The sequence below is a fragment of the Orycteropus afer genome, unplaced genomic scaffold, assembly GCF_000298275.1.
Source record: "Orycteropus afer afer isolate SDZICR_OR568_19922 unplaced genomic scaffold, OryAfe1.0 scaffold00103, whole genome shotgun sequence".
Taxonomy (NCBI): domain Eukaryota; kingdom Metazoa; phylum Chordata; class Mammalia; order Tubulidentata; family Orycteropodidae; genus Orycteropus; species Orycteropus afer.
In genome coordinates, this window is record NW_006921690.1 from 8,433,407 (window position 1) to 8,452,214 (window position 18,808).

Here is an 18,808-nt window from a genome sequence, read left to right on the forward strand (position 1 = left end):
CTTGGTAGGGTGGAGGGTCGACGAAAGAGGGGGAGGCCTTCAATGAGATGGATTGATAGGGTGGCTGCGATGATGGGATCAAGTATAGCAGGGATGTGGGGCTGGCACGGGATCGGGCAGTGTTTCGTTCTGCTGTGCATGGGGTTGCTATGAGTCGGAAACGACTCGACGGCACTTAACAACAACAACAACGAAAGCTTTCCAGACCTCCATTTGCTGATGTGGCATGACCTAAATTGAGGAGAAACAGCTGCAAACATCTATTAATAATAGGAACATGGAATGTACAAAACATGAATCTAGGAAAATTGGAAGTTTTCAGAAATGAAATGGAATGCATACAGATTGATATGCTAGGCATTAGTGAGCTAATGGAGTGGTTCTGCCCTTTTGAATCAGATAACTATATGATCTACTATGCCAGGAATGACAATTTGAAGATGAATGGCGTGACATTCATCATCACAGAGGATGTTTCAAGATCTGTTCTGAAGTACAGTGCTGTCAGTGATAGGATAATATCCATACGCCTACAATGAAGACCTGTTAATATGACTGTTATTCAAATTTATGCCCCAACCACCAAAGCCACACATGAGGAAATTGAAGAATTTTATCAGCTACTACAGTCTGAAATTGACCAAACATGCAATCAGGATGTGTTAATTATCACTGGTGACTGGAATGAAAAAGTTGGAAACAAAGAAGAATCACTGGTCGTTGGAAAATTATTATCCTAGATTCACGAAAGCCAAAGACGAGGAAAATGAAGATTTTTATCAACTTCTGCAGTCTGAAATTGACTGAACATACAATCAAGATGTGTTAATTATCACTGGTGACTAGAATGCAAAAGTTGGAAACAAAGAAGAATCACCAATAGTTGGAAAATTTGGCCTTGGTGACAAAAATAGTGCTGGAGATCGCGTGATAGAATTTTGCAATACCAATGACTTATTCATTGCAAATAACTTTTTTCAACAACACAAAGGGTGGCTATATGTGTGGACTTTTCCAGATGGAGTACACAGTAATCAGGTTGACTACATCTGTGGCAAGAGGTGATGGAAAAGCTCAGTATCTTCAGCCAAAACCAGGACAGGATCTGATTGTGGAACAGATCATCAATCGCTCATATGCAAATTCCACTTGAAGTTGAAAACAATTAAAACAAGTCCACAAGAGCCAAAATATGACCTGGAATATATCCCTCCTGAATTTAGAGATCATCTAAAGAATAGATTTGATGCATTGAACACCAATGACTGAAAACCAGAATTGTGGGATGACATCAAGAACATCATCCATGAAGAAAGCAAGAGGTCATTAAAAAGATGAGAAAAGAAGAAAAGGCCAAAATGGTTGTCAGTAGAGACTGTGAAATATGCCCTTGAGCAGAGAGTAGCTAAAGCAAATGGAAAAAATGACAAGATAAAAGCACTGAACAGAAGATTTCAAAGACCAGCTCTAGTGGACAAAACCAATTACCCTAATGAAATGTGCAAAGACCTGGAGTTAGAAAACCAAAAGTGAAGAACATGCTTGGCATTTCTCAAGCTGAAAGAACTGAGGAAAAAAGTTAAACCTAGAGTTACAGTATGAAAAGTTTCTATGGGCAAAATATTGAATGATGCAGGAAGCATCAAAAGAAGATGGAAGGAATACACAGAGTCATCGTACCAAAAAGAACTGGTAGATCTTTATCCATTTCAGGAAGTGGCATATGAACAAGAACCGATGGTATTGAAGGAAGAAGTCAAAGCTTCACTGAAAGAATTGGTGAAGAACAAGGCTCCAGGAATTGACAGAGTACCCATTGAGATGTTTCAACAAACAGAGCCCCACTGGAGACACTCACTCAGTTATGCCAAGAGATTTGGAAGAAAGCTACCTGGCAAACTGACTGGAAGAGATCCATATTTGTGCCCATTACAAAGAAAGGTGATCCCACAGAATGTGGAAATTATCTAACAATATCATTAACATCTCATGCAAGTAAAATGTTACTGAAGATAATTCAAAAATGGTTGCAGCAGTATATTGACAGAGAACTTCCAGAGGTGCAAGCTGGATTCAGAAGAGGATGTGGAACAAGGGATATCATTGCTGATATCAGATGTGATATCCCTTGTTATCACATAAGGGATATGTGGTAAGGTGGAGGGTCGATGAAAGAGGGGAAGGCCTTCAATGAGGTGGATTGACACGGTGGCTGTGACAATGGGCTCAAATATAGCAAAGATCATGGAGCTGGCATGGGATCGGGTGGTGTTTCATTCTGTTGTACATGGGGTTGCTATGAGTCAGAGATGACTTGACGGCACCTAACAACAACAGCAGGTGTTACTTTCTGAAAGAAGCATTTTTTGACATATCTGGTCAGATCAGGTACCCCTGTTACATTCCCTCATAGACCCTGGAGTTACCTGGTACAGCATAATTACAATCAATTATTAGTATAACCATTTCCTTATCGTGGCCTTATCCAGAAAACTAAGCCCTTGAGGCAAGAACTTGATCTTAAATAAATTTGTATTTACATCATTCAGCACAGTGCTGACATATAGCTGGTGGTCAGTGTAAGTTCTAGAAGGAATATATAAGAAGAAGCATTATTTTTACTTATGAAGTTTAAAAATCAGCATGAGGCTCAAAGGAGTATGTCTTCAACACAAAGAAAGAAATGAATTTCCTAAGTGTGATTTTTTTAACCTCTTTTTTTCCAGCTATATTAGGTGGTCTAATTGAAAGAATGTATACATTTGAATCACCACACTTATTAAATTATGCCTATGATTCTTTAAAATGCAATATTCCAATAAATATTTTCTCTTACCACAGCTTCTTAACATTGTAAAGGGCACAGCAGAGGTGTCAGAAACTAATTGTGCTCATAGGGTATTATTAGGAACAAAAAGGGCTCCTGTCTCTTGAGTTAATATTATTTTAGAAATACTTAATCCCCAGGCCACTAAGCTAATTGTGGGGAAAGGCTTATTACTACTGAAGAGAACAAAACATATGTTCCAAGACTGAAGGAGATGATGGGGACTATATAGGTCATGAATTCTATTTGACTAAATTACTGCTGAACCATGTCATGGATGGGAGGCTGGGGCTAGTGTGGAAGTCAGCATGTTATCTTTCTTTTCCGTCTGTAGAGTATATGTATGCTGGCTATTTAGAGCCTCAAGCTCCCTTATGAAGAGATATTGTTAGATATTATTTCCTTCGGCATCTTTGCTTTTATGACATATTTAGTAGTTGAACCTGTGCTCTTGCGCGGAATGATTTATGCATAGAACACCAAACCAATTTCTTTTGAAATCTGAAAGCCTATCATCAGAAACAACATTTTCAGAGACTTCTTTCCCCAGGCCGAAGAGTAGCAGCATGCCAGCCGGCCACCATGGTTCCTACCAAAAGCCCTGTGCAGCCGGTGGTGGTGGAGGGAGGCTGGACTGAGCAGACTCAAGAGGAAATGAAACTCATGAAACTTATAAAACATACAGAGGTACATTCATTAGGAAAGGCTCCCTGGTGGCACAGTGGTTATGTTCTTTTAGAACTCTAGACTAAAGATCTAGGCTCTTTTATAAGCTTTTTAAAGTGTAATATTGAATTTTAAAATTATGCTATTAATATATTCTCAGCATCTGGTCAGTTATGACCACATAAGCATATGCCAAGCATTGAGTTGGCATTTGGCGAGTAGCTATCTAAAAGACATCTAGCTCATATGAAAGTATGTTTTGTTTGAATGAAGATCAGAAATTATGACCTTAGCAAAGAAGAGAAAAAGGCCCAGTGGATATGGACAAAGGTAATTATAATAAGTGTAGTTACGTTGAGCCTTATGACTTCATTGCTCATCACTCCTAAGGGTATGTCTCAATATGTAAAAGGAGCAAGGACCAAAATACTAATTGCAATGGAGACATTCAGAAGTGAGGAATTAAAAAAGTGGTTTCAGTCCAATTGGTCAATCAGTCAGGATTGCCAGACATAAAAAAGTCGAGAAGAGAAAGGTCAGCTTTGGGAGAGGATTGAGGACAGAGATCTGGGAAAACTTTTTGGCTTTGTGAAGTTTTTTATCAAAATGATTTGTTCCTATTTAATAGGGTTTCTCAAAGTCATTGAGTGTGTTCAATCTATATCTTAGGGGTATGCCCAAGTCAAAGTTACTAGGGCAAAAAATATGACATCACTAGAAATATGACTTCTTGCCAAGCTAAGAAGGATAAATCACTGGCCAGGTGGTGAATGTAAAGCATTGAACTAGTACATGCTTGAAGTAGGATGAAAAGCTGGCTGGCAGGGATTTGGCTATGAATAAAGGTTGCTACTATATTTTAAAAGACAGTGAGTAAGGCCTTAAACAACAATCATATACAATCCCTTAAGCATTTCTTAGTTAAAGGAAATGATGTGATTGTAATCAAACACTCGTTTGTTAGATACAAAGAAACACTCAATAGGAGAAACACTGCGCAGAAGTTCAGAAACACATCTCTCTTCATTTCTCCAAGTTGTAAGAGAAGGTTAAGAGCTATGCCAAAACAAGTGCTTTATAATTATTACTACTATAATAATAATTATTATTGCCATTAGTGACTCCTCTCATTGAAGCAAGGAGAATTTGTATGAGTCACTGAAAGGAGAGGCTGATGCATTTAATGGTTGCTTCTTACAATTATTTCAATATAATTTAAAATTACAAAATGTTTCTGTCTTCCATCATATTTTGCACATACATGCTAAGCCCACAATTCTCTAAAAATTGATTTTTTTTTCCTGACAGGCACACCTTTCTGAAGTCCAAGAACTGCAATCCAAAGGAGAGTCTCCAATTTCAACTAAACGTATCGCAGTCAAGCAGAGCAGCCTGTGTATGCAACCCAACACAAAACGAGTGTGGGTTTATCTAAATGGAGGCAGACCGGAAGACGGCACTTATGCCTGGGGCAAAGCTATTTCAGAGGTAAATCAGTTGTGGAAAGAGACTGTTTCATAGACCTGAGTTCCAATACCAGCTCTGCCATTTCGAGATTGGTTCGTCAGGCAAATTACTTCACCTCTCTGAACCTCATTTTCTTCTCTGTAAAGCAGAAATAATACTTTTATCATGGAGTTGATGTGGTGATCAAATGAGCTTATATGTGTGAAGGTGTGAAGTCCAGTGCTGTCTGACATATGTGTGAATCTGAAAATGCCACTCGGCCAGCAGAGAACAATGACAAGAGTACCTATCAGCCAAACAATACAACCAAAAAGCAAAATCTATACTTTAAAATACCCCTCCTCCCCATTTTCAACACAGTTCAGGAAAAAAATCATTCCCCCTACTGTCTTGGTTCTCTAGTGCTGCTGTAACAGACATACCACAAATGGATGGTTTCCACAAATAGAAATTTATTCTCTTGCGGTTTATGAAGCTGTTGTTGTTGTTGTTGTTATGTGCCGTCGAGTCGGCCCTGACTCATAGCGACCCCTCCTTGGGTTTCCGAGGCAGTATCACTACGGAAGTAGGATTGCCCAACCTTCCTTCCGAGGAGTGGCTGGTGGGTTTGAACCGCCAGCCGTCTGGTGAGCAGGCAAGTGTCTTAGCCACTATGCTACCAGAGCTCCTAATCTAGAAGTCCCAAATTCAGAGTGCTGGCTCCAGGGGCTGGGTAAAGGCCCTCAACCTTAGGCTTCAATTCTGCCTCTTATTCCAGGCCCATCAAAGCTGGAGGCATCTCCTATCTCAAGTAGCTGCTGGCTGCTGAGGGTGACAAACCCAAAGTCAGCAGGTAAAAATAGCACAATCCCAAGATTGCCAGGCAACATGACAGACCACTGGTTCAAGTCAAGGAGCATCTCCAAGATTGGCAGGCAATGTGGCAGGCCACTGGATGAAGTCTTGGCCAAATGCAGGATGTAAACATGCCAAAAAGCTAGACACCATTCTCAAAGCCTCTCCTTATATGCTGGAAGCAGGCCATACCCTGACGGCAACTACTTAGCGGCTCGCAGCCACTTCCACCATGGAGGTGATTACAGTCTCATCATGGGGAATAACTACATCCAGCTGCCCAGCCACTCAAAACCGCAACCCAGGCAAGTTGACACACAATCTTAACTATCTCATCCATCATGAGTTATTAACTACGTAATGAAAGTAATAGTACTAACTAGAGAAAACCTGTCATATTCTTACTACCCAGAGTCCTAGAAATCTGGCTAACTTTACACTTTGCAAACTTAAAACATTGACTAAGAAAAAGGTGAGGAGGGGTTCATATATTGCTTGCAATTTCAGGGTAAAATTTTAAGATTTAACATTTTGTCTTCATATATAAATGAAAACATTAACCAGTTGCCATCAGGCCGATTCTGACTCATAGTGATCCCACATATGTCTCGGTAGAAGTGCTCCACAGGGTTTTCAAAGGCTGATTCTTTCGGAAGTAAATCATCAGAACTTTCTTCTGAGGTCCTTGGGTGGACTTGACCCACCACCCTTTTGGTTAGCAGCCTGCTTCATTGATGTTCGCACCACCCAGTGACTCAATGAAAATAAATGGATTTTATGATCTTTAAAACATTTTTGTTCAGTGATATTTTTAATACTAGTTTGGCTTTCTTATTTCCTGAAATGTTTTCTGGGATGAGAGGAAGGCACATGAAGATGGGATTTGGAGAAAAAGGGGGAAGCAAGATAGTACAATAGACTTAATTAGAGAAGTCTACGGAGGCTGATGAGAGAACCTAGAGTAGCAAGAACACTTCAGATGAATTCTAGCCCTGAAGATTGGTTCAGGATTTCAAAGAAAGAAGCAATCTTCTTTGATAAGGTGTTTGAAGAACTACAAAAGCAATTACATCTGGGAAGTTGACCACAAATTACTGTACTTGAGAAATAAAAGGAAAAAATGCATAAAATGTAAACTCAAAACTAAGTATACAGGAAAAGGAACTTCAGATACCTGGGGGTGGGGGGTGGGGGAATAAAAAGGCTGTGATTTTTTTAAAGAGAGAGAGAAAGCTCTTTCAGAAAAGAACTTCCTAAAAATCCAAAAACCCCACTACCATTGAGTTGATTCTGACCCATTGTGACTTTACAGAACAGAGCAGAAAATATTTCCTTCTTGCTGATTTCATGAAAAACCATAGAGTTTGTGTTCTACATAACGAAAAAAAAAAAAACTCGGTGCCGTGGATCCAACTCATAGCAACCCCTTCTTGGGTTTCTGAGTCGGATTTGACTCTATGGCAGTGAGTTTAGATCTCTATGGAAGTAGTCTTCCTTCCAAGAGTGGCTGGTGGGTTTGAACCACCAGCCTTCTGCTTAACAATCAAATGCTTTAGGTACTAATCACTTAACCATTGTAATTATAAGCAATAGAATACTGAAAGAATATGAAATTGATTAATATACAGATAAAGAGGAGAGCAGGGACAATGGAGAAAAGACAGCCTATTGAACTCAGGGTAGCAAATACTTCTCATAACATTAAGAAAGATTACATTTATCTGGTGTGTGTGGGAATGAATCTTGATTTATGAGACTCTTGGTGTTGCATATAACAGATACTCAAAACATATTATTCCATGCCCAAACAATTTTTTTTAAATAAACTTTGTATATGAAGGGCACAGGGGTGGATACTGTGATGTATTCTAATTTATATTTATGAAAGATTGTGTAAACTTTATTTGTTGTTGTTGTTATATGCCGTGGAGTTGCACCCAACTCATAGTGACCCCTTCTTGGGTTTCCGAGGCAGTATCACTATGGAAGTAGATTGCCCAACCTTCCTTCCGAGTAGTGGCTGGTGAGTTTGAACCGCCAGCCTTCTGGTTAGCAGTCAAGTGCCTTAGGCACTACGCTACCAGGCACTACTGGTAGGATAGGAAGGAATTATTTTTGGAGGTATTTATTTTTTGACATATTATGAATGATTTCTATTTTCATTTTTTTGTGTGTATTTTTCTGTGTGTGCCATATTTTTTATGATGAACATGGATTGCCTTTGTAAGAAAAACTGATTTGATAAGGAAGCTGACATTTGTCTTAGAGAAGTACCAATAGCATGTGATAAAGGTCAAGTTAGTAGTGCAGGCAGGAAGTTCAGTAGGAGTTCAGAGGAGGAAGCACTGTCCCCACCTGAGATGCTAGAGAAAGGCTCCACTGAGGAGTCAATGAGGACCTCTGACGAATGTGAAAAATAGGTAAGATTCAATGTTTTAGGCAGAAATAGCAATATCAAGGAAGGCGGCACCAGGCACAATGGCATCGGTGTTGACATCCATGATTTGTGGTAGATAGATGGTGCTTAGGCTAAGAAATGAGGACAGAGACCACTGGAGAGATTGGTTCCAAGGATATGGTGGCCCCTGCGTACTGTCCCAGACTAAAGTACTTGAACCATTCTTTGTCCCCATAAGGTAATGGCATGTGAAAGCAATGTTGTGGGAGATTAATGTGGTCTTGGTTTATGGGAAGATACTTAGGGAATGGCTAGAAAGTTTTGTACATAGTATTTCTTCCTTTGCTTTACTTAATTTTTTTGTTCTTTCTAATCTCTTCCCTTCTCTGTGCTGTCTAGGGACCTGCATGAGACTCTTTGTGATCAGTTAGCAATGTATCCTTTCAGACTCTCTGGCTGTAAAGCGAACCTCTGGAGAACGGCCTGTGTGGAACAAACAGGCAGCAGGAAGAGGAGGGTTCAGGTTTCACTGGGGGAATCTGGCTAATGACACAAATTCCAAAGATGATCAGAGTTTCAGTGGTTGGTATTTTTGCCAGAAGAATGAGAAACAGAGGAAAGTGCTTCCTGGTGCCTTCTGTAATGAATCCCCCAGATGGTTTTCGAATCTCATCCAGTGCTGACTTTCCCTCAACTTCTTCCTCTGCTGTGGCCATTCTGGATGATTTAACCACTTTCTTCCAACCCACTCTTTGAACACTGCCAGAGCAACTCTCATCTCCAACTGGTATAGGCTCATCTGTCATCAGTGCGCCCAGGCAGTTTCTCTCCAGGGTTAGTGGCTCTTTCTTCAAGGGCAACATTTTTCTCTGATTTATGATTGCCTGGGCCCCTCCTTCCACAGTCCTGAAGTGTTTGTCTTCTCCCATCCCTGAAACATCTCTCTGATTCTACAGAATCTCAAAATCAATGTGCTCTTTTTCAGCCAGGGAACAATTCTGAATGCGTGAGTGGAAGCTGAAAGAGTGAGAAACAGATCCTTTTGATTTGTAGAGGCAGTCACCCCTCGCACACAGAGAATGCACAATCGTTTGTGATGGCCAAGTGCCCTGTCCGAGAAGACATGGCCTATGAAAACTAAACTCTCAGAGTAGACTGCAGACAAGGAATTATTCGTAGAACATGTGTTCTTTAATAGCAGCTTTTGTTATTGCAAAAAATGTAAACATTTTATTTCTGTTTCCCCATAGGGAAGAAGATATTTGAGTAAATTTAGATATATTTGAAAAACTAAGAATTAAGAATGCATTTAAAGATTATATGCTGAGTAGATCTTTTAGAACTTAGTTGTTCTGAACATGCCTTATTTTCAAATTTATTTTTTAAAAATTTTACAACTCACTGACTTCATCTCGTGTAAATACATCTTCTAATGAAAGCAGGCAAATAACTATAGACTTAATTCCTATTTTGCATTTAGTATATGTTTATTAATAAAAAAATGTTTATTTTTTATTATAAGAAAAAACATGATAAATAATTTTTAGTGGTAAAATAGGGAAAAATATAATAATTTTATTTGTAAACCTTTTCAAATTACACAGGATCCTTCTGGAGACTTCTATACATATTTCTAGTAGAGCTCTCCACTGGCCACAGCCCACACAGAAACTCAGCTATCACACTCTTAGGGTGAGGTTGTTGTAGTTGTTATATGCCGTTGAGTCAGACCACACTCATAGTGACCCCTCCTTGGGTTTCTGAGGTGGTATCACTATGGAAGTAGATCACCCAACCTTCCTTCTGAGGAGCGGCTGGTAGGTTACCAGCCTTCTGGTAAGCAGTCAAATGCCTTAGGCACTAAGCTACCAGACTCCTTTCTTAGGGTTCTAGGGAATAGAAAAAAAATGAGGGGCTATTGTTATGGAGAATTTAGAAGGATCACAAAGGAAAATAATATGAATCTACTGCAATCTCAGTTTTGAAAATAATCAATGAATATTTTTCACTTGCATAAATTTTTTGGATTCCTAATTAGAAAACAAAACATAGTTATTGCATTAAAGTTAGAAAAGATATAAAAAGATCAAGAGGGAAATGAAAACTCTATCACTACAAATAACCATAAAACCAAAAAAAAAAAAACCCCATTGACATTGAGTCAATTCTGATGCATAGCAACCCATGGAATGGCTTGTGGGTTAGAACCACCAACCTTTTGGTTAGCAGCCAGGTGCTTTAACCAGTATGCCACCAGAGCACCTTACAAATAACCACAGTGTGGTAGTTAAGGTTATGCGTCAACTTGGCTGGGCCTGGTTTTGAGTGACTGGGCAGCTGGATGTAGTTATTCCCCATTCTGAGACTGGTAATCACCGCCATGGTGGAATCTACTGAAATAGCTGAGTAGCTACCTTAGGGATGTGGTCTGCTTCCAGTATATAAGGAGAAGCTTGGGGACTGGTCTGTAGCTTTTGGCACACTTGAATCCTGCCTGTAGCCAAGTCACTGTTCAGCAACCTGCTATGTTGTCTGCCAATCTTGGGACTCTTAATGGACTTAAATCAATGGCCTGCCATGGGGTTTTGTAATATCGGGACTGTGCCTTTTTACTTGTCCACCTTGGGTTTGTCATCCTCAACAGTCAGCCGCTGTCTGTGTGAAGGAAGCCTCCAGCTTCAGCGGGCCAGGAGCAAGAGGCAGAACTGAAGCCCAAGGTTGAGGGGCTTTCACCAGCCCCTAGAGCTGGCACTTTGAAGTTAGACTTCTAGCCTTCAAAACTGTAAGAGAATAAAATCCTGTTTGTTCAAACCATCCATTTGTGGTATATTTTCTGTTACAGTGGAACTAGGTGACCAAAACACTCTAGTGGCATAGTGCCTAAGGCATTTGACTGCTAACCAGAAGGCTGGTGGTTCAAACCCACTAGCCACTCCTCAGAAGGAAGAATGGGCAATCTACTTCCATAGAGATACTGCCTTGGAAACTCAAGGAGGGGTTGCTGAGTTGAAATTGACTCACTGGCAGTGAATTTGGTTTGGTATGTTTTTTATATTTGTAAAGTTATACATTTTTTACCATTGTGATTGTTGTAGATAACACAGTATATACAGTTTTACAACCTGTATTATCCAACCAATAATTGTTACTTTTCCCATATTATTTAATATTCTTAAAACATATTATTTTACATGGCCTTGTAATATTCTGTCACATTGATGCACTATAATTTATTCATACACCTTTCTATTGTTTGACATGTAAGTTGTTTTCAATTTTTTGCTGTTATAAAGAATGCTCCAATGAATATTTATATATGAATCTTTATATAATTTTCTAATTGTTTCCAAAAGTAGAACTGTTAAAAATTCAGAAAAGTAGAATTGTTAAGTCAAATTACATAGAATATTTCAGCAGTTTATGATCTGACAAGTGGTGAATGAGTGTAGTCACTTGATAGAAGATAATGTAATGTCATTTAACTTATATGCCATTAATTACTTCTAAAGTTGATTTTGATTTGTTTTGGTTTGTTTTACCATTTATTAGACATCTATAAATTCCCTCTTTAATCCTTTGCTATTTTTCTATTGGAAGTTTTTTCAGACTGATTTATAAAAGTTTTCGGTTTTTTATTTTTTAATAGTATCAGATTCATTATACCAAATTTCCAATTCACTATTGTGTTTATGGCATTTTTTTAATATACAAAAATTTATATACTTTTTCCCTTGCTTTTAATGTTCTTATAGTTCTTTATTGTCCTTAAATCTTATAAAGATTCATCCAATTATTCTTTTTAATTTTTTATAATTATGTTTTATCTTTTCTGTTTTAAACTCTGAAACATTTGAGTGAAGCAATTTTCTCTATTTGTTGGCCTAAAATTGTTATCTCAGTTTATGAAACTTTTCTTTTTCTCTCCACTGAGTTGGAATACTAACTTTATCATAGACAGAATTCTTATATATGCTCACTTCTAGGTTTTTTGAGCTATCTACTGTACTTAATACTTTTTAAATTATTATAATTTTATAATAGATATTGGGAGCTCTGGTGGTGTAGTGCCCAAAGCATTTAACTGCTAACCAGAAGGCTGGTGGTTCAAATCCAACAGCTACTCCTCGGAAGGAAGGTTGGGCAATCTACTTCCATAGAGATAACTGCCTCAGAAACCGAAAGAGGGGTCGCTATGAGTCAGTGTCGACTTGATTAACATCTGATAGAAGTTGCCTCGGTTGTATTTTATTTTAAATTTTTAAATTATTTTAAATTTTAGCTGAATATTCTTGCCTTCTTTCAATGGAATTTTAGAATTACATTCAAACACCATAATTCATCCTAAGGAGGTTTGACTGTAGTTGTATTATGCTGTTAATTACAGTGAAACTTGTGAGAGCCAGAACTTGACATGACTGCCTTGTTTTTCTGAGTCTTGCATGTTTTCTGCCTTTGACATGTGACTAATGAAAAACATTTGAGTTTTCCTTCTCTAACAGGTTTCTACTTTACACAGCGTTATGGATTAAATTATGCCTCCTGAATATATGTTATAAATTCTAACCTCTATGCCTCTTTTGATTTTCTAAATCTAGATCTTTGCACATTTCATTATAATAATTTATCTTGTCTTTTGGGGTTACCCTTTGAAATCTTCTGTTCAGCTCTTTGACTTCATCATTTCTTCCTTTCCCTTTAGCTACCTTATGTCCAAGAGCAAGTTTTAGAGTCTCTTATGACATCCATTTTGGTCTTTCCTTCCTTTCTTGCCTTTTTAATGGTGAAAAACAAGCCACCAGGAATTGACAGAATACCCATTGAGATGTTTCAACAAAAGGATGTGGAACTAGAGATGCTTAATTGCTTATGTCAAGAAATTTAGAGGACAGCTACCTGGCCAACCAATTGGAAGAGATCCATATTTGTGCTCATTCCAAAGAAATGTGGTCCAACAGAATAGAGAAAGAATTGAACAATATCATTAATATCACACACAAGTAAAATTTTGCTGAAGATACTCCAAAAATGGTGGTAGTAGCATATTGACAAGCAACTGCCAGAAATCAAGCCAGATTCAGAGAAGGATGTGGAATGAGGGATATCGTTGCTGATGTCAGATGGATCTTGATTAAAAGCAAAGAATACCAGAAAGTTTTTACCTGTGTTTTATTGAGTATGCAAAGGTATTCACCTGTGTGGATCATAACAAATTATGGATAACATTACAAAGAGTGGGAATTCTGGAACACTTAATTGTGCCCCTGAGGAACCTGTACATAGACTGAGAGGAAGTTGCTTGAACAGAACAAGTGGATACTGCATGGTTTAAAATCAGGGAAGGTGCATGTCAGGGTTGCATCCTTTCAATATGCATGCTGAACAAATAATCTGAGAAGCTGGACTATATGAAGAAGAATGTGGCATCAGGATTGAGGGAAGACCTATTAACAACCTAAGATATGCAGATGACACAGCCTTGCTTGTGGAAAGTGAAGAAGACTTGATGTACTTACTTTTGAAGATCAGAGACTATAGCCTTCATTATGGACTACACCTCAGCATAAAGAAAATACAAATCCTCACAACTGGGCCATAAGCAACATTATGATAAATGGAGAAAAAATTGAAGTTGTCAAGGATTTCATTTTTTCTTGGATCCACAATCAACATCCAGGGAAGCAGTTGTCAAGAAATCAAACAGCCAGTTGCATTGGGCAAGTCTGCTGCAAAAGGCTTTCTTAAAGTTGTTAAAGAGCAAACATGTCACTGTGAAGAATAAGGTGTGCCTGACCCAAGCCATAGCCTGTTCAATAGTTCATATGCATGTGAGAGCTAGACAATGAATAAAGTAGACCACAGTAGAATTGATGCATTTGATTTGTAGTGTTGGTGGAAAATATTGACTACGCCATGATCTTCTAGAAGAATAAACAAATGTGTCTTGGAGGATGTACAGTTGGAATGCTCCTTAGAAGTGAGAATGGCCAGACTTCAACTCTTGTACTTCGGTTATGTCATCAGAAGGGATCAACCCCTGGAGAAGGATATCATGTTTGTAGAAGGCAGTGAAAAAGAGGAAGAGCCTTACTGAAATGAGTTGATGTGATGGTGGGCTCCAGCATGGCAATGGTTTTGAGAATGGTGCTGGACCAAGCCGTGTTTCGTTCTGTTGTCCATAGGGTCACTATAAGTCAGAACCGACTCTATGGAATCTAACAACAACACACTCTCTGAATGTCTTTTTTGGTGTGTAGAAAAAGAATGATTTAAATTTATTTTGTGTTTGGCTATTTTATTAAGCTTTTATTTTACTTTTAAGGTCTTATTTTTGCTATTTTTCATTTGTTTCATTTTCTAAGAATGAAATCATAAGAAGTTCATATGATGATTTGGACTATTCCTTTATAAGAATTATTTCTCTTATTCTGGTTTTATATTTTATTTCACTGGCTATAATCATACAAATAAATGTTTTTAAAAAAAAGAAAAAGGAGGAACAATATATTTTGTCCCCATAAGTAACAAGAAGCTCTGGTAGAATAGTGCCTAAGTCATTTGACTGCTAACCAGAAGGCTGGTGGTTCAAACTCTCCAGCCACTAGTTGGAAGGAAGGTTGGGCAATCTACTTCTGTAGTGATATTGCCTCAGAAACCCAAGGAGGGGTCGCTATTAGTTGGGTTCGACTCGATGGCAGGGAGTTTGGTTTAAGTAACAAAGTTAGAATGCTTTGATTTTGTTTTGCTTGCCCACTGTGCATTTTGAAGACATTTTATATTATTTTTACTTTTTTTCTCTATAAAGATTTTTTAAGTAATTATTTTTTCATTTATTTCCTGACCACTCTTATAATAGTTGTATTGTGTTTTAATGGTCTTAAAGTTTAGTTTTAATCATTTTACATTATGACTTTCCCATACTCAAGGAATTTTTACTCATTTCTTAATAATCTGAAATATATGTTGACGGTATGTTTTCTGAAGTTTTGTCTACATGAATATATCTTTTGTTTCCCTTTAACCATAAATAATAACTTGACTGGATGCAGAATTCTTGTGTTTAAACCTAAAATCTTCATAGATTTAGGTCCATTTTCTTTGCTATTCTGTATTGTAGAAAACTCTAAACATAAATGGATTTTCTCCAAATGCTTGACATTCATACTTTTTACCTGGTTATATTTAAAAGTTAATAACTTTTTCATTAACTTTGCCTTATCCTGGGTTAGCTTATTTGATCTGAAGACATGATCTTTGTTTGGGACAAGAAAGTTTTCTTCTTCTTCTTCTTTTTTTTTTTTTTTTTGATAATTACTTAAGTTTAATTTATTCTTGACTCTTCTTCAGTAACACTAATAATGTAAAAGTTTCATACCTGATCTCTTGATATTCCAGATGTTTAACTTTTATTTCTCATAAATCTTATCTCTTGTCCTTTGTCTCCTATGATATGTTTTTAACTTAGTCCTCCCCAATACTGATTTCATTCTCTGCAATATTGAGTCTTCATTTTCTACTCCTAACTCAGATTTTTATTCTGTTGAGTCTTTTATTTCTTTATCTTCTCTTCTCATTCAGCTACCTATTTATCCCAACTTGAAACCTTGCTCCTACTGTGTAGCTTTGCTTCTGATATTTAACTTCTCTGTTCTTCATTTTTCTCCTCAACAAAAGGGAGTATAATAATTATTTCCATAGAATGAAATGAGGTAGTCAATGAAAGCTTTCAGAACAGTACCAAGCACAAAGAAATATATCAATTAATTTTAGCTGCTATCATCATCATCAGGCGCTCTGGTAGCATACTGCCTAAGGTACTTGACTGCTAACCAGAAGGCTGGCGGTTCAAACCCACCAGCTACTCCTCGGAAGGAAGGTTGGGCAATCTACTTCTGTAGTGATACTGCCTCGGAAACTCAAGGAAGGGTCACTTTGAGTTGAGGCTGACTCGACGACACATATAACAACAACAACAACATTATCATCATCATCATCATCTCTACCTACATCTCAGCAATTCTCCTTTATTTTTGGCTGTGGTTTTATCTCATTCCAGAATATTTTTTTTTTTTAATGGCAGCCATATTTTATTGACATTTGAGAAACATAACATAGATACTCTCTAAACCATAGCCATGCTGTGAATCTTTTTCTAAACCTTCACAAATACAATGTACCCCTTTCATGCTGTAGAATATTTTGTTAAGCATTGTTGTTGCTATTGTTGACTGTGCTATTTATATCTCCTTGAACAGGAAAGATCATTTGACAATAGACAGGATAGGTCAGTTTTCTTTGGCCCCTTCAGTATCTACTTAGGAGCTTTCAGAATCTTTTTCTTAGATCGTTGTTGAAGGGCTGTTTCGAATGCACAGTATTTAGTCAAATTGGTTCTGATCAGCTGTTATTTAACTGGAGGAGTAGGGCTATACTTAAGACCAATCTCCCATTGCACTTCTCTATTCATTTCATGCTACAGAAGAGAATGTATTCTCGGATAATTTCAAGTCATTTTTAATTCATCTCTTGCTAAAAATAGTGGACAAAAACTGCACCCTCTGAGTTTCATTGCCCATCGTTCTTGTCTTGTTGCTCCATACTAGTGATTCCTTTTATAGATACAAGGTGTCATCATGGGTACTTTCTGATCACAGACTCATAGAGTCAGAGAAGGGTTGTTTTTGTCCTCAATTTTCATTTTATATTTGAGGAGATTATTTCTTTGTGAAATTGCTGGACTTGTTCAAGGTCACATGGAGGCCAGACATTAGGTCTCCCACCTATTGGCCAATGCTTTTATCATTCTACTTCCTTGATTGGTACCTATATAGATGGAGGGGGGGATTATGACAAATCTGTATTCTCAATCCGGAATTAATTATATTTAAATTTTTGTGTTGTGGTGGTGTAGTGCCTAAGGCATTTGACTGCTAACCAGAGGTTGGCGTTTCAAATCCACCAGCCATTCTGCAGAAGGAAAACTGGGAAATCTACTTCTATAGAGATTTACCACCTCAGAAACCCAAAGTGGGGTCGCTATGAGTCAGAATCGACTCAATAGCAGTGAGTTTGGTTTTTGGTATATAGAGCAAAATATTTGCCATTTCCACATTTTTACACATATAATTCAGTAACATTAGTTACATTTATTATGCTGGGAGTTCAGGATTTTTCCATCACCTTTAACGGAAGTTCAGTGCTCCCTAAGCACCTAAGTAAGACTTCCTCTTTCTAAACCAGCAAGAAGCATTGTGGCACATAGAAAAAGAGGGAACTACAAGGAAAATTCCATCAAAAAGCACTGAATTTCCTCATTATTTAAACACTTTAGGGAACACATCTATGCTCTTCTTCCCATCGCCCTCTATCCATATTTCTAACAGTTTTAAGTGAATAAATACTCCATTCAGGATAATAGTTCTCTTAAATTAATTGATTCTTCGACACTTGATTATTTTGTGACATTCTACGTTCCAATGTGGCTGCCCCTTGGTGTTTCAGCTGCTGGATGACTGCTCATCCCGTCTCAAAACGGCCCACCCAGCCAGAACACTGTTCACTCCAGATGGAAAGCCCATTCAGTCATGGGACGACATAGAGCGAGACATGGTCATCTGTGTGTCCATGGGACGTGGCTTTGTAATGCAGAAAGGTATGGGTAGAAAATTCTTTTCCGTCAGATTTTTGAAGAATTAAAACACCAAGTCTTTTATTCAAAGAGCTTATATACTGAGTTTTGTATCCCATTATGATGATTTTTAAATAATTACCTTCCCCCCTATATTTTTATTCTCCCATATGACTAAAGTTAAATTTGTATTTATTCATTGGAATCTCATTGTTAACACTGTCTGCTCTAAAGAATTCAACCCAAGTTCAGTTAGTCTTGAACCATATCCAAGGAGTTTATTTGTAGAAATACTAACAAGGTCTCGTTTTCCTGAGAAAAATAAGGATCCACTGGCTTGCTACTTTTTCAAGTTATTTAACTTTTAATGTTTTATTAATTGTACTGTACAATTTTCAGATTTCTGTATTTGGTAATAAGTAAATACATGCTATTTGTTCAGAGCATGTATTTGTTGTTGAACCAACTCTTGGCCCTTACCCTATTTATCTTGAAGAATTTAAAGCTCCTCTCTGTAAGTAGCTGTACATTAGGAATGATGTAATTTTCAGAACATTGATAATTTAATGGAAGGTAAAAGATTAAGAAGTGAATTGCCTGGGATCCCTAAAATAATAATGCCAGATTACTTCTTTTAAGGAGTCAATGTAAAATTATTATCTCCATGTTACACATAAGATATGTAAACCAGAAACTTTTAATATTTATCTTTTCATATTTATACCTTTATAAACCTTTCTAGTTAGCTCAGAATGTACAGAAGCATAGAAATAAAGACCCAAAAATAGGAAGACAAGGATTTATTGTTGTTGTTGTTATGTGTCGTCAAATCAAACTTGACTCAGCGACCCCTCCTTGGGTTTCCGAGGAAGTATCACTATGGAAGTAGATTGCCCATCTTCCTTCCAAGGAGTGGCTGGTGGGTTTGAACCGCCAGCCTTCTGGTTAGCAGTCAAATGCCTTAGGCACTATGCTACCAGAACTCCTAAGG

General features: G+C 37.7%; 1 protein-coding gene across 1 annotated transcript in view; it reads left to right on the plus strand.

Annotated features, from left to right (window-relative positions):
* Positions 1–18,808, plus strand: part of DCDC1 (doublecortin domain containing 1) — a 680,259-nt gene that overhangs the window by 647,968 nt on the left and 13,483 nt on the right. Inside the window, exons 34-36 of the mRNA XM_007943315.2 lie at positions 3,378–3,514; positions 4,802–4,981; positions 17,691–17,841. Coding sequence (XP_007941506.2) covers positions 3,378–3,514; positions 4,802–4,981; positions 17,691–17,841 — 468 coding nt within the window. The remainder of the gene's footprint in view (positions 1–3,377; positions 3,515–4,801; positions 4,982–17,690; positions 17,842–18,808) is intronic.